Source organism: Heterodontus francisci, chromosome 27 (assembly GCF_036365525.1).
Source record: "Heterodontus francisci isolate sHetFra1 chromosome 27, sHetFra1.hap1, whole genome shotgun sequence".
Classification (NCBI taxonomy): Eukaryota; Metazoa; Chordata; class Chondrichthyes; order Heterodontiformes; family Heterodontidae; genus Heterodontus; species Heterodontus francisci.
Genome location: NC_090397.1, coordinates 12,119,734 through 12,137,402, shown reverse-complemented (window position 1 = coordinate 12,137,402; position 17,669 = coordinate 12,119,734). Strand labels below are relative to the sequence as shown.

Here is a 17,669-nt window from a genome sequence, read left to right as displayed (position 1 = left end):
TGGAGGTGGCAAACTGACATTCTTTCCTACATTACAATAGTGACAACATTTCAGAAGTACTTCATTGGCTGTAAAGTGCTTTGGGATGTGAAGTCGTGAAAGTCACTGTATAAATGCAAGATTTACTTCTTCCACCACTGGCAACAATTTCTTATTTACTTTATCAAAACACTATACGATTTTGATCACCTCTACTAAATCTCCCCTTTAACCTTCTCTGCTTTAATTAGAACAATTCCAGTTACTCCAGTCTCTCCATGTAACTGAAGCCCCTCATCTCTGGTACCATTCCAGTAAATCTTCTATGCATCCTCTCAGAGGTCTCGACATTCTTCCTAATGTGCGGTGTCCAGAGTTGGACAGAATATTCCAGCTGGGACCTAACCAGGGTTCTATAAAGGTTTAACATAACTTCTTGCTTTCGTATTCTCTGCATCTATTTTTAAAGCCAAGGATCCCATGTGCCTTTTTAACACCCTTTAACTTGTCCTGCCACCTTCAAAGATTTTATGCATACACCCATAGATCTCTGTTCCTGCATCCCCTTTAAAATTGTATCGGTTTATATTGCCTCTCCACAGTCTGCCTACTAAAATGTATCACTTCACAATTCACTGCATTAAATTTCCTCTGCCGTGTCTCTGTCCATTTTACCTGTCTATGTCCTGCTCAAGTCTGTTAATATTGTCCTCACTGTTTGCTACATTTCGGAGTTCTGTGTCATTTGCAAACTTTGAAATCATGCCCTGTATACCCAAGTCCAAAAGAGCAGTGATCTCACACTGACCCCTGGGAAACATCACTGTATACTTTCCTCCAGTCTGTTAAACAACAGTTAACCACTACTCTCTGCTTTCTGTCCCTTAGCCAGTTTTGTATCCATGCAGCCTCTGTCCCTTTAAACCCATGGGCGTCAATTTTTCACGGAAGTCCATGTACAAATCAATTGCATGAACCGCATCAACCCTTTCCATTACTTCATCAACGAACTCAATCAATTTTGCCAAACATGATTCACCTTTAATAAATCTGTGCTGGTTTTCATTTATTAACCCATATTCTTACAAGTGTCAATTAACTTCAACCTGGATTAATATATCTAAAAGTTTCCCCATCACTGTTAGGCTCACTGGCCTGTAGTTGCTGAGTTTATCCCTCTGCCCCTTTTTTGAATAGAGGTGTAATATTTGGAATCCTCCAGTCCTCTGGCAGCAGTCCCATACCCAAGGGGGAAATGGTAAATTGTGGATAGAGTCTGTACCATTTCCACCCTTATTTTCTTCAGTAACCTAGGAAGTATCCCATTTGGACTGGGCGACTTTTTTACTTTGAGGATTGCCAACCTTTTAGATACTTTCTCTTTACCTGTTTTTATCCTATCCAATTTCTCCACCACCTCATTTACTGCAACACTGGCAGCATCCTCTTCCTTACAGATGTATTCAATTAATACCTCAGCCATGCCCTCTCCCTCCACAAGTTGATCTTTTAAGCTTCTAATTGGCCCCACTCTTGCTTTGACTACCCTTTTACTATGTATGTTTATAAAAGACTTTTGTGTTCTCTTTTATGTTGGCCACTAATCTATTCTCATATACGCTCTTTGCCCTTCTTTTCTTTTTCCGTTCTCCCCTGTACTTTTTGTATTCTGCTTGGTTGTCCACGGAATTATGAACCCGACATTGTCATAGCCTTAATACAAAAGCAAAATACTGCAGATGCTAGAAATCTTGAAAAACAAAGTGCTGGAAATACCCAGCAGCTCAAGCAGCATCTATGCAGAGAGAAACAAAGTTAACGGTTCAGGTCTCTGATCTTACATCAGAATTGTTCTGATGAAAAGACACAGACTTGAAATGTTAACTCGGTTTCTCTCTCCACAGATGCTGCCTGACCTGCTGAGTATTTCCAGCGCTTTCTGTTTTTATCGTTGTAAGCCTCCTTTTTCTGTCTTATTTTAATCCCTGCATTTTCAGTCATTCAGGGTGCCCTTGCTTTGGTTGCCGTTGCTTTTCCTCCTCATGGGAATATGTCCAGTCTAGACTCGACTTACCCAGTCTTTGACAACCTCCCATTGCTAACTTACTGTTTTACCTGCCAATCTTTGATTCCAATCCACGTGGCCGATCCCTTCTCAACTCACAAATGAGTCCTCCTCCAGTTCACGATCTTAATCCTCGATTGTTCCTTCTCCTTTTATATAACTACTCTACACCTGATATTGTGAGCAGTTTTCCACATGCTCTCCCATTGAAACATGCTCCATTCACCCTACTTCATTCCCCCAACTAGATCCAGCATTGTGCGCTTCCTCGTAGGGCTGCAAAGAAAGTTCTCTCATGTACATTTCAGGAGCTCCTCCCCCTCTTTACACTGTTACTATCCCACTCTAAATTAGGATAATTGAAGTCCCGCATTATCACTACTTTGTAATTCTTGCATCTTTCTGCAAGTTGCTCCTCTATATCCTTTCCATTATTTGGTGTGCTAAGTTATACATCCGGTAGTGTAATAGCTCCTGTTGTTCCTTAATTTTAACCAAATAAATTCTGCCTTGAACTCTCAACTATGTCTTTCCTCTCCAGTGCTTGAACAGTATCTTTGATCAATAGTCCCACCCTCACCCCACTTTCTGCCCCCCGATCTTTCCCAAATATACTGTAGCCAGGAATATTAAGTTCTCAATCCTCCTCTTATTTGATCCGGGTGTCTGTAATTGCCACTATATCATACTCCCATGTGCTAACTTGTGCCTGCAGCTCACCAACCTTATTTACTATGCTCTGTGCATTTACGCACATACACTTGATTTTAGACAGCTTCGCATTTGCCCCCTGCCTGATCACTTCCATTTCTGAACTACTCTTTATTCTAATGCTGTTTGCCTCTCCTCGAACTCTGTGCACTTCCTATCTCCTTTTCTAATGCTCCATCTCGATACCCCTCCCCCAGCCAAATTAGTTTAAACCCTCTTAGTTAGAAATCCAATTATCCATTGGTACACCAAAGAAAATTGCAATAAGTTGTGCAGTTAAGTTGTCAAGGCCTCAGATTTCTTTGCATTTTTTTTCTATTAGGCTACAAACCAGTTTGGCTTCTAATTCTGTGCAGTGTTTCTTCATGTCCGCTTGTGTCTCATTGAATTTAGCCTTGGTGAGCTGGTGGTTGCTCCTCTCCTGCTCCAGCATTGACTTCATGCTGTCTGCGTTAGCCTGAAGCTCCAGCTTCTGCTGAATTAGCAACTGCTTGGCCTCTTTCAGCCCCGTCACCTCCTGCCAACCACAGGCGTACCATCAGTTTTTCAACATGTGCACTCTCAACCTCATGGAACAACTACTTGCGTTTATTTAAGAGATAAACGTCCCAAGGCGCAATCTAAGAAAAGAGCAGATATCAGCAGGGATGACCAAAAGCTTAGTTGAAGGGGTGGGTTACAAGGATGACCTTAAAGGTGCAGAAGGAGGCGGACATGCGTCGAGATGGAATGTTGTGCATCCATTTTTAGTATTTTGTTAGATTAAAATACTGGAGGCCAACTTTTGACGGGTTAGAAATTGGTTGGGAAGTGGGAAAGAGAGAGTGTGGGAATAAAGGGAACATTCTCTGATTGCTGGGATGTGACAAGTGGTGTTCTCCAGGGATCTGTTCTGGGGCCTCAAATTTCCAACATATTTACAACTTGGATGAAGGAAAAGAGAGTTATATATCTAAGTTAGCAGATGCCACTAAGTTAGGAGGGTCAGTAAATAATGCAGATGGGAGTATGAAGTTGCAAAGGGACATTGACAGATTAAGTGAGTGGGCAAAACTATGACAAATTGAGTTCAATGTGGCAAGTATATCATCCATTCTGGATCCAAGAAAGATAAATCACAACATTTTCTAATTGTGAGAAACTAGGAACTGTGGAGAGGGAGAGAGATTTGGGAGCCCAAATGCACAAATTATTAAAAGCCAGTAGACAAGTACAAACAAAAAGGTTAATGGATTGTTGGCCATCCTTTCAAGGGGGCAAGAATATAAGCAGAAAGAAGTTATGCTCCAGATGTACAGAGCCTTGGTCAGATCCCATCTGGAGTTCTGTGTTCAGTTTTGGGCAGGGAACATCAGGAAGGATATATTGGCCTGGGAGTGGGTACGATGCAGATTCACTGGAATTATACCAGGGTTTAGAGGGTTAAATTATGAGGACAGGTTGCATAAAGTTGGCTTGTATTCACCCAAGTATAGAAGAATGAGGGGTGAATTGACCAAAGTGTTGGAAATGTTAAAAAAAATTTGATAGGGTAGATAGAGAAATTATTTCCCCGGTGGGGGAATGGTCAATAGTTCAAATAGACTGGTTAAAAAAAAAAAATCACCCACCATATAGAACCTACACACACCAAAAAGAGGCAGGTTAAAGGAGGATTTTCAGACGGATACACAGTGAGCAGACAGCAATTACAACATTTATAGAATAAAATGCCCTCACTTGGTGATTTCTCAACTGGGGGTCTGGGGCCCCCTAGGGATCCACGAGGTTTCAAAGGATCCACCAAACTTTCACATCGTTTTTAAAATGATCTCACGTTAACTCCTATTGTTTTGAATTCAGTGATTACTGGGTGTATTGTCAATGGCACTGTTCCCAAGAACCGATTATCTTTTTGTGGACAGACGCTTCTTTTAAAGGGTTGACTGTGCCCCTCCCACACCGCCCAAGGATGAAGGTCTCTGACAGATTTCAATGGGTGTATAAAGAAGAGATGAAGAGGTCTGTCTGAGCAGAGGCAGCCTGATGTCTGGGTGAAGGACACTATGTTGCTGGTCCAGCCGTGCCTATGGCTTTCAGCAACCCGTGACACTGTGAGACGGACATACTTCCGGGAGCAGTGAATGTTGCTTATTAAATAAAATCATAAATTCCAGAATGTGTGAAGAGTGATTCAAAAAGGAAATCACTGAGTGATAATGATGGTTTTTTTTTAGTGTGTTATTGCAACTCATTTTGTTTCATTCTACACATTACCTTAATTCACATGAAATGATCTGGAGTCAGGCCGTATAATGCAGTCGCAGACTACCTAGCTTTAAATAGGATTGCAATATCGAGGTACTGAATTTGTGGGACAGTTCAACAGACACTGGAATGTGATCTGTTTGCTCTCTCTCTGGACATGCAATTGATGTAAAAATACGTTTCATGGGAAATGGCATCACATTTCTTGATATTATGAATTGTTTCCTGGTTAAATGAGTGACGGGCTGAAAACATTATGCTATAATTTTCTGCTTGAAAGCCGCAAAACCACCTCCTCGTATAGCTCATCCTACTTCTGCATCATCCCATTTAGTTCACAAATAACATAGAAATATTCGCTTCTTCTGGTTTGATGTTTCTGCAAGTTTTCAGATGTGAGAAGCAAATCCCAATTTATCATTGAGACTATTGTGAAGTGTGGAGATTTAAATATTTATCTAATTGTGAAAGAAGGTTTGATAGTCGCACAGTAGTTATTGAGCATTTTAAAATTGCAGATTACTAATGTACATAATTTGTTCAGTTATCTTAACACTGCTACAGTTAAGTTTATAAAGACGAGTGAATTTATTAAAGACATTAGTTGTGCGCTTGCTCAGTAAATAAAGACAACCATTAAAAATCCTGCCAAACATGTTAACACAACCTTTTGCTTCTAACACAGATTTGTAAGTAAAACTTGTGAATTTTAGGAATTTGAAACCAGATGATAAATATGGTTAAATAACTGTGCGACAGATCTATTAATCCCCCTTAATGTATAGATCCTGACCTTAACGTGCCAAAATTCATCAAATCTTTGCATAAATTACATATTATTTCGAAAAAACTCAATCTAAAAACTATTCAGTTGTCGGAGATTTTCATGTCTGGCATGTGGAATGTTCCAGAACTATCACCAAATACTGCCAATGTTCTGGTGATGTTTCTGGATCAAATGTTTCTATTTTATTGAGCTATCTGGTGGCCTGGGGTGGGGTTTCTGTGCATTAGGATCCAACTTATAGCCCTGCTCTTTATAAATGGATTCATGATATTATTACAGGAAGGACTGAGGGAGTATTTCTTCCAGGTGAACTGTTTGGAGGATGATCCTATTTGTATTCAGAATGTATAACAGTGATGGATCACCTTTCATGGAACCACAGAGCACAGGAGGAGGCCAATCGACCCATCGTGTCTGTGCAGGCTCTTTGTTTAATTGTAGAACTTATTTTAATGCAGAAAAAAACCTCGTGTTCCGGGGGGGGGGGTGGTTCATGGAACTTTTATAACATGGGAAGGGAGCCTCAAGCAAAAAGGTTGTGGACTCCTGCTCCAGACAACTCATAATACAACGAGTATAGTGAAATAGGTCAGGTAGGCAAGTCAGCACTTACTACATTCTTGGATTAAAATGGTCAACTGAGGAAATCCAAACACAGCTCATTTTGAGATTAGTCTCTCTAGTTACTCCAATCACAAAATGAAGCCATCAAAATATATCAACCGCTTAGTGGCCAAATTTGTCAGGTTTTAATGTACCGTTCAGTTGCAGACAGAGCGCCCGATTCCTCAACTCACCTTTTCGTATTTCTGTTTGCAGATTCTCGTGTCCTCAGTAAGTCTGTTCAATTCTTTTTCCAGAGTCGTCTTGGCCCCTTGAAGCTCGTCATTTCTGAGTTTATCTTTTGCTAATTCCTCTTCTTTCAAAGTCTTTTGTGGGGAGGGGAAAGGTTTATATAGATTAAAAATTGTCTGGACAATCGAGAAACTGTCCACAATGAGTCCCCAGCACAGTAACCAGGCTTCACATATTTTATCTCCAACAGTTGTAAAATAACTTACAACTTTACTTGAGAAGGTTAAAGCTCACTGAAGCAAGTATCAATTAAAAACATAATCGACTAATTTTTAAACATTTAAATGACAGAAGCTGATTAGATCCTGAAGTATTAGTCACATCGATAGGCAAATGTATGACAACCTTCGAAGAACAAAACTACAATATTAGCCCCAAATCAGTAACTACTCATGGATATAACTGCCTGCGTCCCTCATTTTTTAAACCACTTGTGAATGTGCTGTGTGTTGTTCATGGTTGGAGCAGCAGGGGCCAGGTGTGGGGGAGGGAAAGCATCACTGAAATCTAGGCTGTTTTAATATTATTGGTCAGTGGTCTCTCGCAGGCAATGGCGACACATGCCTCCAAACCCGGGTCTGGCCACCACCTGCCCACTCATGTCCGAGCTGGAGCCCCTATTACATCAGCCAGTCATTGGGCCTTCGAAAGCTTATAAAACAAACTGACAATGTAACCACAGGTACAGCAAGTGACTTGGACAGAAATATTTCCAGTGACTTTAAAGTAATGATTCCTAGACTGGAAAAAAAACTAAAAAAGAAAAAGGAGTAGGCAGGGTAGATATGGAGAATCTATTTCCTCTAGTGGAGGAATCCAGAACAAGGGAAACAATCCTATAATTAGAGCCAGGCTATTCAGGACTGAAATCAGGAAAGACTTCTCCAAAGGGTACTGGAAATCTGGAATTCTCTTCCCCAAAAGTCTGTGGATGCTGAGGGTCAATTGCAGCTTTCAAGACTGAGATTGATAGATTTTTCTTGGGGAAGGATAATATAAAGCAATGGCTGGGTAAATGGAGTTAAGATACAGATCAGCCACGATCTAAATGAATGGCAGGGCAGGCTCAGGGGGCTGAATGGCCTACTGCTGTACCCATACACTGTATCTGAGGAATGAAGGGACATGATGTGTAATGATTCTTCAGATGAACGAAACATCAAATCTCAGGAGAAGAGGAGGAATATCTATCCCATCTGTGTTTCAGCATGATAAATTATTCCTGTAACAAGCCTGAATTTAATTGAAGCTATTACCTTTTCTTTCTCTGCCTGCAGCAGGGCTTTCTCCTTGTCCTTGATCTTGGTTTCTCTGTTGGCCAGGTCTGTCTCCAGCAAAGCCTTGGCCTGCTTCAGTTCTTGGACCATCTGGTAACTGCTGCTCACTTGATTCCTGCTGGTAACCAGCTCCTCCTCAGCCAGGAACAACTTCTCCTCTTTAGCCTGTAGGTGAATACATTGACATTATTCCCTTTGCCTCTTGGAAACGGCCTGTTGCCTCAGCAGATTCCAGGCTGTAAGTCGAAGACAAACCTGCTCTGCATTTCTACCCAAGTAACAAGAAAAGAATACATCCGAGATAGAAGTTTTCAGGAACAGGAGTCGGCCTTTCAATCAGATTATAGATTCATACAGCACAGGAGGCTGTTCAGCCATCGTGCCTGTGCTGACTTTGTGAAAGAGCTATCCAATTAGTCCCACTGCCTTGCTTTTTTCCCCCACAGCCCTGCAATTTCTTTCCTTTTCAAGTATATATCCAATTCCCTTTTCAAAGTTACTATTGAATCTACTTCCAATAGAAACAAACTGCAATTATACATTCCGCTTTGCGGAACACCTCTGCTCAGTCTGCAAGCAGGACCCCGAGCTTCCGGTTGCTTGCCATTTCAACACTCCCCCCGGCCCTCATGCTCACATCTCTGTCCTAAGATTGCTGCAGTGTTCCAGTGAACATCAATGCAAGCTCGAGGAACAGCATCTCATCTACCGATTAGGCACACTACAGCCTGCCGGACTGAACATTGAGTTCAATAATTTCAGAGCATGATGGGCCCCCCATTTTAATTTTATTTTTTATACATTAAATTTTTTTTGTGTGTTTATTTTACTTCATCTTAGTTTGTTCAGTTTGCTTACCCACTTTTTTTCATGTTTGTACTTGCGGCTGTTCAATTTTCAGTCCGTTAACACCCTATCTGTACTAATGCTTTGTCTTTCAACACACCATTAACATATTGTTTGCCTTTGCTCCACGACCTTCTGATCAGCTATTCTGTGACCTTGTCCTATCTACATCTTCTCCTTTGTTATCTCTTGTCCCACCCCCGCTTTAGTTGCTTTATAACCTTTCACATTTCTAATATTTGCCAGTTCTGAAGAAGGGTCACTGACCTGAAACGTTAACTCTGCTTCTTTCTCCACAGATGCTGCCAGACCTGCTGAGTATGTCCAGCATTTCTTGTTTTTATTTCAGATTTCCAGCATCTGCAGTATTTTGCTTTTATTTTATACAATTATATAGGCCTTTAAGTAGTAAGCCATCCCAAGACACGTCATAGGAGCATTATCAAACAAAATTGGACACTGAGCCATATAAGGAGATATTATGACAGGTGACTAAAAGCTTGGTCAAAGCATCTTAAAGGAGAGAGGAGCAGAGAGGTGGAGAGGTTTAAGGAGGGAATTCCAGATATAGGGCATCAGCAGCTGAAGGCACAACCACCAATGTGGGAACTATTAAAATCAGGGATGCGCGAGCTTCCAGAATTGGAGGAGTGCAGATATCTGAGGATTGTAGGGTTGGAGGAGAGTACAGAAATAGGGAGGGGCAAGGCCATGGTGGGATTTGAAAACAAGGATGAGAATTTTCAAATCGAGGCGTGGCAGGCCAGCGAACACAGGGGTGATGGGTGAACGGGAGCTGGTGCAAGTTAGAAGACAGGTGGTAGAGTTTAATTTTATGTAGGGTGGAAGACGGAAGGCTGTCCAGGAGAGCATTTGAATGGCCAATTCTCTAGCTTTAACAAAGGCACGTATGAGGGTTTCAGCAGCAGATTAAATGAAGCAGGGATGGATTCAGGTGATGTTAAGGAAGTAGAAATGGGCGGGCTGAGTGATGACATGAATATGTGGTCAGAAGCTCAAGTCAGGGTCAAAAAGACACCAAGATTGTGAACAGTGTGGTTCAGCCTCAGACAATTGCCAGGGAGAGGGATGGAGTTGCTTGCTAGGGAGCAGAGTTTGCAGTTGAGACCGAAGACAATGGCTTCAGTCTTCCCAATATTTAGCTGGAGGAAATTTCTGCTCACCCAGTTCTGGATGTCAGACAAGCAATGTGACAAATCAGAGACAGCAGAGCTCCCTTCCAGGCAGTGCATTCCAGATCATCATAAATCTGCGTAAAAACATTTCCCCTACCCTCTCCAATGGCTCGTCTGTAAACCACTTTAAATCTGCAACCTTTATTTACAGATCATGGCAAATCCATACCTCATGTTCTCGAGAATGTAAACACATCCTAGTTACAATAATGTTTACAATTTATTCAACACTTGAAGAAACTACTGAAATATGCACAGATATCCACTTACCATTAACCAGAATGTACAAATCCCAACTTTATGATGTTCAAATGTCATTTTTTTAAATCGTGAATTACACTGAAGTTACAACACAGAAACAGGCCATTCGGCATAAGCGGTCCATTTTAGTGTTTATGTCCCTCACAAGCAGTATCCCAAGCCCCATATCCCTTCATCCCCTGTTCCTCCAATCACTGATCTAACCTATTCTTAAACGTTAATAAGGTCTCTGCTTCAATCTCAAACTCGGGTCATATATTATATAGCTCATAATCCTCTGTGAAAAACAGAGCTCCTCCTGCTCTCCATTTTGAACGGAACACAAATCTCTGGTGATAACTTGTGCAAATGAACAGATTCTCTATTTTTATTATAAAGGATTACCAAGCATTTGGGCATGCAAGCTGTTTAAATGTAACTTTTACTGCCACTCTTTACAGAATCTTACAGCATAGAAGGATACCATTTGGCCCATCGTGTCTGTACCAGCTCTTTGAAAGAGCTATCAATTAGTCTCTATCGTTGTCCTTTCCCCAAAGCCCTGCAGACTTATCCAATATCCTTTTGAAAGTTACTGCCGAATCTGCTTCCACCACCCTTTAAACAGTGCATTCCAGATCACAACTCTCTGCATTTAAATAAATTCTTATCAGCCCCTCTGCTCATGAGTAACCTGATGATCTATCTCCCAGGGCGAGCCTTTTAGCAAAGCTGGATTGGCGAGTCAGGAGCAGAGGTCACAAGCATCAGTGAGCAGATGGGCCTGGAGTGACAAGTGAGGGGACAGGAGGCACCGTGCTGAATCTTGCACTAACAGATCATTTGACAACCTAAGTCAGGCATCTTTCCGAGTGTAACTAAAAATGTGTCTAAAAATCCAATAAAATTACAGTTCAACTTTAAACTGCCTCCCCCGACACAAAGATTGATTTAGTTTTCCTCAAATTCAGTTTCCGTGCATGTAGCTCACATGGAATGAAAGCTGATAAAATATTTAAAATTCCAAGCTGCATTCATTACACTGCGAATTAACCATCAATTTTAATTCTCCCTTGTCCCTTAGTCTCTAACTGATATGTTTTCCATGTGTGAAGAGATACAGGCCTGTTGATTAGCATATTATTCAGCTATAAACTGGGTCGTAGTTTTCTGGAGTAATAAATTGTGCTAGTTTATTCATAATGTGGGTGTATTTGCTCAGGAACAGCCCTCTTGCCCACTCCAGGCACCTGAGCACACAATCTAGGCCGTCACCAGTGCAGTACTCAGGAAGTGTGGCACTGTCAGAGGTGCCAACTTTCATCGTCAGACATTAAACGGAGGCGCCGTCTGCCCTCTCAGGTGGATGTAACAGATCCCATGGCACTATCTGAAGAGGAACAGGGGAGCTCTCCCTGGTGTCCTGGCCAATATTTATCCCTCAATCAACATTAAAATAGATTATCTAGTCATCATTGCATTGCTGTTTAAGGGATCTTGCTCTGTGCAAATTGGCTGCCGCATTTCCTACATTACAATATTGGTGACACTTCAAAAGTCTGCAGAAAGTGTAAGCAGCTAGAAGAGCTCCAGATCAGGATTATTGATCTGGAAGCCAAACTGCAGACACTACACAACATCAGGGAGGGGGAGAGATACCTGGACTCTTTGCACCAGAAGACGGACACTGTGTACCAGTAGACAGTCAAACCCCTTAGAATAGGATCGTCTGTTTTGGCCAGCAGTGAGGAATAGGAGGGTGCGACCATGAGTGAGACAGGTAAAGGGACTGTGCAGACAGTAGTGCAAGAGCCTCAGCCTTTGCAATTGTCAAACAGGTTTGAGGTGCTTGCAACCTGTGTGGACAAAAGCAAGGTCTGCAGGATGGATGAGCAGACTGGCCATAGCACCATGGTACAGGAAGCCATTCAAGCAGGGGGAGCAAAAAGAAAAGTAGTGGTAGTGTAGTTTAGTGTACAGTATAGTGTGGCGGATTGACACTGTTCTCTGCAGCCAAGAGCAAGAGTCCAGAAGGCTCTGTTGCCTGCCCGGTGCGAGGGTTCAGGACATCTGCACAGGGCTGGCGAGGAACTTGCAGTGGGAGGGGCAGCAGAATCCAGTCATCGTGGTCCATGTAGGTACCAACGACTTAGGCAGCACAAGAGGTTCTGCATAGTCAATATGAGGAGCTCGGAACCAAATTAAGCAGAACCTCAAAGGTAATAATCTCTGGATTATTACCTGAACCACGTGTAAATTGGCATAGGGCGAATAAGAATAGAGAAATGAATGCGTGGCTCAAAGACTGGTGTGGTAGAAGTGGATTCTGGTTTGTGGGGCACTGGAACCAGTACTGGGAAAATTGAGGGCGCTACCATTGGGACAGTCCACACCTGAACTGTGCTGGGACCGGTGTTCTAGCGAGCTGCATAACTAGGGAAGTAGAGAGGGTTGTGAACTCAATAGTGGGGGTAAGGGATCAAATTTGGGAAGATATGGTAAATCAAAGAGTAGAGACAAAGCAAGAAAGGTATTAATATGGGAAATGATAAACAGACTGTGACAGGAAGGGACAGAGAATACAAATCTAAGAGTAAATCAGCAGATAAGGCTAGAGGTTACAAAATAATAAAAGGAGAAAACTAAAGGCTCTATCTGAATGCCCATAGCATTCGAAACAAAACAGATGAACTGATAGCACAAATAGAAATAAATAAGTACGATCGGATAGCCAATACAGAAACATGGCTGCAGGACAACATAGATTGGGACCTGAATATTGAAGGGTATATGACATTTAGAAAGGATGGGAAGCTGGGAAAACGTAGAGGGGTGGCTCTGTTAATTAATGATGGTATTAGCACAATAGAGAGGGATGACCCAAGTTCAGGAAACCAGGATGTAGAAGCGGTTTGGGTAGAGATGAGAAATGATAAATGCAAGAAGTCACTTGCGAGAGTGGTGCACAGGCTACCTAACAGTAACCACATGGTAGGACGGGGTATAAAGGAAGAAATAATGGGAGCTTATCAAAAGGTGCGGCGATAATCATGGGGGATTTTAATCTACATATAGATTGGAAAAATCAGATGAGCAAAGGTGGTCTCGATGAGGAGTTCATAGAATGCTTTCCGGATAGTTTCTTAGAACAGCATGTTCTGGAGCCAACCAGAGAGCAGGCTACACTAGACCTGGTATTGTGTAACGAGACAGGATTAATTAATAACCTTACAGTGAAGGCACCCCTAGGCAGCAGCAATCATATGACCAAAGAATGACTTAAAGATTGATAAGGAGGGAAAAATTAGAGTATAAGAGAAAGCTAGCTAGAAATATATAAACAGATAGTAAGAGTTTCTATAGATATCTAAAAAAGAAAAGTTAACAAAGTCAGTGTTGACCCTATAGAGAGAGAGAGAGTCTGGGGATTTCAGAATAGGAAATAAGGAGATGGCAGATGAATTGGGCAGGTATTTTGCATCTATCTTCACAATAGAGGATACAAGTAACATCCCAGAATTAGCTGTAAATCAGGAAATGGAAGGGAGGGAGGAACTCAAGAAAATTATCACCAGGGAAGTGGTACTGAACAAATTGTTGGAGCTGCGGGCTGACAAGTCCCCGGGTCCTGATGGACTTCATCCTAGGTTCTTAAAAGAAGTGGCTTATGAGATAGTTGATGTATTGGTTTTAATTTTACAAAATTCCCTCGATTCGGGGAAGGTTCCATTAGATTGGAAAATAGAGAGTGTAACTCCTCTATTCGAAAACAGAGGGAGACAGAAAGCAGGAAACTACAGGCCAGTTAGTTTAACATCTGTCACAGGGAAAATGTTAGAAGCTATTATTAATTCTGTTATAGCAGGGCACATAGAAAAATTCAAGGTAATCAGGCAAAGTCAATATGGTTTTGTGAAAGGGAAATCATGTTTAAGCAATTTATTGGAGTTCTTTGAGGGAGTTACATGTGCTGTGGATAAAGGGGAACCGGTAGATGTATTGTACTTAGATTTCCAGAAGGCATTTGATAAGGTGCCACATTAAAGGTTATTGCGGAAAATAAAAGCTCATGGTGTAGGGAGTAACATATTGGCATGGATAGAAGATTGGCTAGCTAATAGGAAACAGAGGAAGCATAAATGGGTCATTTTCTGGTTGGCAAGATGTAACGAGTGGAGTGTCACAGGGATCAGTGCGGGGGCCTCAACTTTTTACAATTTCTATAAATGACTGGGATGAAGGGACCGACAGTATGGTTGCTAAATTTGTTGATAACACAGATAGGTAGGAAAGTAAGTTGCGAAGAGGACATAAGGAGACTACAAAGGGATATATATAGGTTAAGTGAGTGGACAAAGATCTGGCAAATGGAGTATAATGTGGGAAAATGTGAAATTGCTCCTTTTGGCAGGAAGAAAAAAAGCATATTATCTAAATGGTGAGAGATTGCAGAGCTCTGAGATGCAGAGGGATCTGGGTGTCCTAGTGCATGAATCGCAAAAGGTTAGTATGCAGGTACAACAGGTAATTAGGAAAGCCAATAGAATGTTATTGTTTATTGCGAGGGGAATTGAATACAAAAATAGGAAAGTTATGCTTCAGTTATACAGGGCATTGGTGAGAACACATCTGAAGTACTGTGTGCAGTATTGGTCTCCTTAATTAATAAAGGATGTAAATGCGTTGGAAGCAGTACAGAGAAGATTTACGAGACTAATACCTGGAATGGGCAGGTTGTCTTATGAGGAAAGGTTGGACAAGCTAGGCTTTTACCTGCTGGAGTTTAGAACAGTAAGAGGCAACTTGATTGAAACATATAAGGGGTCTTGACAGGGTGGATGTGGAAAGGATGTTTCCCCTTGTGGGAGAATCTAGAACTAGGGGCCACTATTTAAAAATAAGAAAAATAAGGGGTCGCCCATTTAAGACAGAGATGTGGAGATCTTTTTTCTCTCAGAGTTGAGAGTCTCTTCCTCAAAAGGCAATGGAAGCAGAGTCTTTAAATATGTTTACGGCAGAGTAGATAGATTCTTGATAGGTAAGGGGATGAACTGTTATTGGGGTAGGCATGAATGTGGAGTTGAGGTTACAATCAGATCAACCATGATCTTATTGAATGATGGAGCAGGTTCGAGGGGCTTAATGGCCCACTCCTGCTCCTAATTCGTATGCACTCTCATATTTCATTGGCTGCAAAACGTATTGGGCGCCCCAAGGTCGAGAAAGGCTCCACAGAAATACAAGTTTTTTTTCTATAACATGGGTTAAATTGCCCAAACAACAGGTCAACTAATGAAAACGGCAAAGCACGAATAATCTCAGCAAGCTGTGAACTGTATGTAGGAGACTGTTCAGAACTTGAAATAAGCATTTCCTCTGTCTAAGTGCTGCACAGTCGAGAGTTAGAAGGTAAAGGTAGTTTTACAGACCAGTGGTTACAACCCTCACTGCAAGGACACAAGGAAGAGGCACTGAGGCTACGAAGTTGTTTTCCAACATCCCCCAGAAACACCAGTTGAGGGCAGAGTGGTTAAACGCAGAGAACACCAGTCACACATGTGACCGAGTTACACAGAGGAAAGTAATGCACAGTCAGTGGGCGAGGACCACCAGAATCCCAGCAGGGCCCCAGTGAAACCCAGCAACCAGCTGGCATGCACACAACTTTCACCAGATTCAGAGCAGTTATTTAAAGCACAGAAACAGGCTATTCAGGCCACCTGGTCTGTATTGATGTTTATGCTCCACATGCGCCTCCTCCCACCCTCCCTCATCTCACCGCATCTTCATATCTTGCTATTCCTTTCTTCCTCACGTGTTTATCTAGCTTCCCCTTAAATACGTCTCTACTATTCGCCTCATCAATTCCATGCAGAGACGTGTTCCACAATCTAACTGCTCTCAGAATAAACTCTCCCCTGAATTCTCTATTGGATTTAATAGTAACTATCTTATATTTAAGACCTCTAACCTCCCACCCCCAGTTTTAGATAGTACACACAGTCCACCTGCATCAGTGAACAGCCTGGCAAAACATTCAAAGTCATCATTCCACAGTCATCAGTTTATTTTATAACTATTGTACGTTTGGTTTGTGGATGGTGCAGCGAGCAGCTGATTCTGCACAATCGTGATAAAAGATGTGGTAGTGAGGAAGTACGGATTTCATTTTTAGGCCAGTTTCTTTGGTACACATGGACGGGTGGCGATTCTCTTGGGGAGTTGGCGAGACCGACGGGACTCTCACGGTGGGGGTTGGGGCTCTTTTCAGTGAGATGACTACGCTGAATTGATCTTGTGGTGCTGCGCCCACAGAATGTGAAGTCTGGAACCCTAACCCCGCTCTGCAGTTTGCTGCTCATCACAGAGACTCTGACTTGGCTCAAACATGGTCAGTTGTAAAGGCCTCAATGAACACATCAATCGTAAATAAAACAGCTCAGGAATGTGGTATGTTCCACCAGCCATTGCCAATCACGCAGACATTACCACCCATGGGAGAGCCAATAGGAATCCAGAGCAATGAGAATCATTTGAAGACCTAAACTGAAAACATGCTCTGTGCCATTGCACTAAGCGGTGCCTGAATTATCAGAGTAAACAGCACACTATTAACCAGGAGGCTGCAATACAGCGAATCACCAATGGAATTGACAGAGTTAATACCGTCATTGAAATGTCATCGCTATAGAGCTGCCTAAAAGAGCAAATTGTGTGGAATTAACACTGGGGCAGAAAGTCATCACCACCAATGCTGATTTTAGTGTCTAATCTGTGCGGGTGTTCGGGGCCTTTTTCTTCTTAAGGTGGCTCTAGCACATGCCTGAAATGAGCACCAACAATATTCAAAGGTGAGCCCTGAACCAATTTCAATAGAAAAAGAAAAACTTGCATTTCTATAGTGTCGTATATGACCTCAGGATGCCCCAAAGTGCTTTACAGCCAATGAAGTCCTTTTTGAAGTGCAGTCACTGTTGTAATGTAGGAAATGCAGCAGTCAATTTGCACTTAGCAAACTCTCACCAACAGCAATAAGGAAACAATCAGATTAAAGGCTGGCTACCCGACCCAAGCCAGACTAAATGGGTCGGGTTCAGGTCGGGAAAAAATTAAGGGACTCGGGCCGGGTTGGATGTGGTTCAGTCAGGCTCGGGTTGGGTTTCATTTGCAGACCCAAGCCGGCCTTTAAACCAGATAACCTGATTTTCTGATGTCGATTGAGGGATAAATATTGGTCAGGACACTGGAGAGAGTTCCCCAGTGCCTCTTTGAAATGGTGTCTTGGGATCTTTTACGTTTACTCAAGATGGCAGGTGGGGCCTCGGTTTAATGTCTCATCCAAAAGACAGCACCTCCAACAGTGCAGCATTCCCTCAGTACTGCACTGGATTGTCAGACTAAAGTTTTTGTGCTCAGGTCTCTGGATTAGAAGTTGAACCCACAGCCTTTTGACTCAGGCAAGAGGG

General features: G+C 42.2%; 1 protein-coding gene across 6 annotated transcripts in view; it reads right to left on the bottom strand.

Moving 5' to 3' along the window:
• eea1 (early endosome antigen 1) overlaps positions 1-17,669 on the bottom strand; it is a 122,330-nt gene that overhangs the window by 14,985 nt on the left and 89,676 nt on the right. For 4 of the 6 annotated variants that reach the window (XM_068058820.1, XM_068058821.1, XM_068058822.1 and 1 more), the window contains 3 exons: positions 7,901-8,086; positions 6,587-6,718; positions 3,087-3,272 (listed from right to left, as the gene is read on the bottom strand). In XM_068058820.1, coding sequence (XP_067914921.1) covers positions 3,087-3,272; positions 6,587-6,718; positions 7,901-8,086 — 504 coding nt within the window. The other 2 variants (XM_068058826.1, XM_068058823.1) reach the window with 2 other exon arrangements.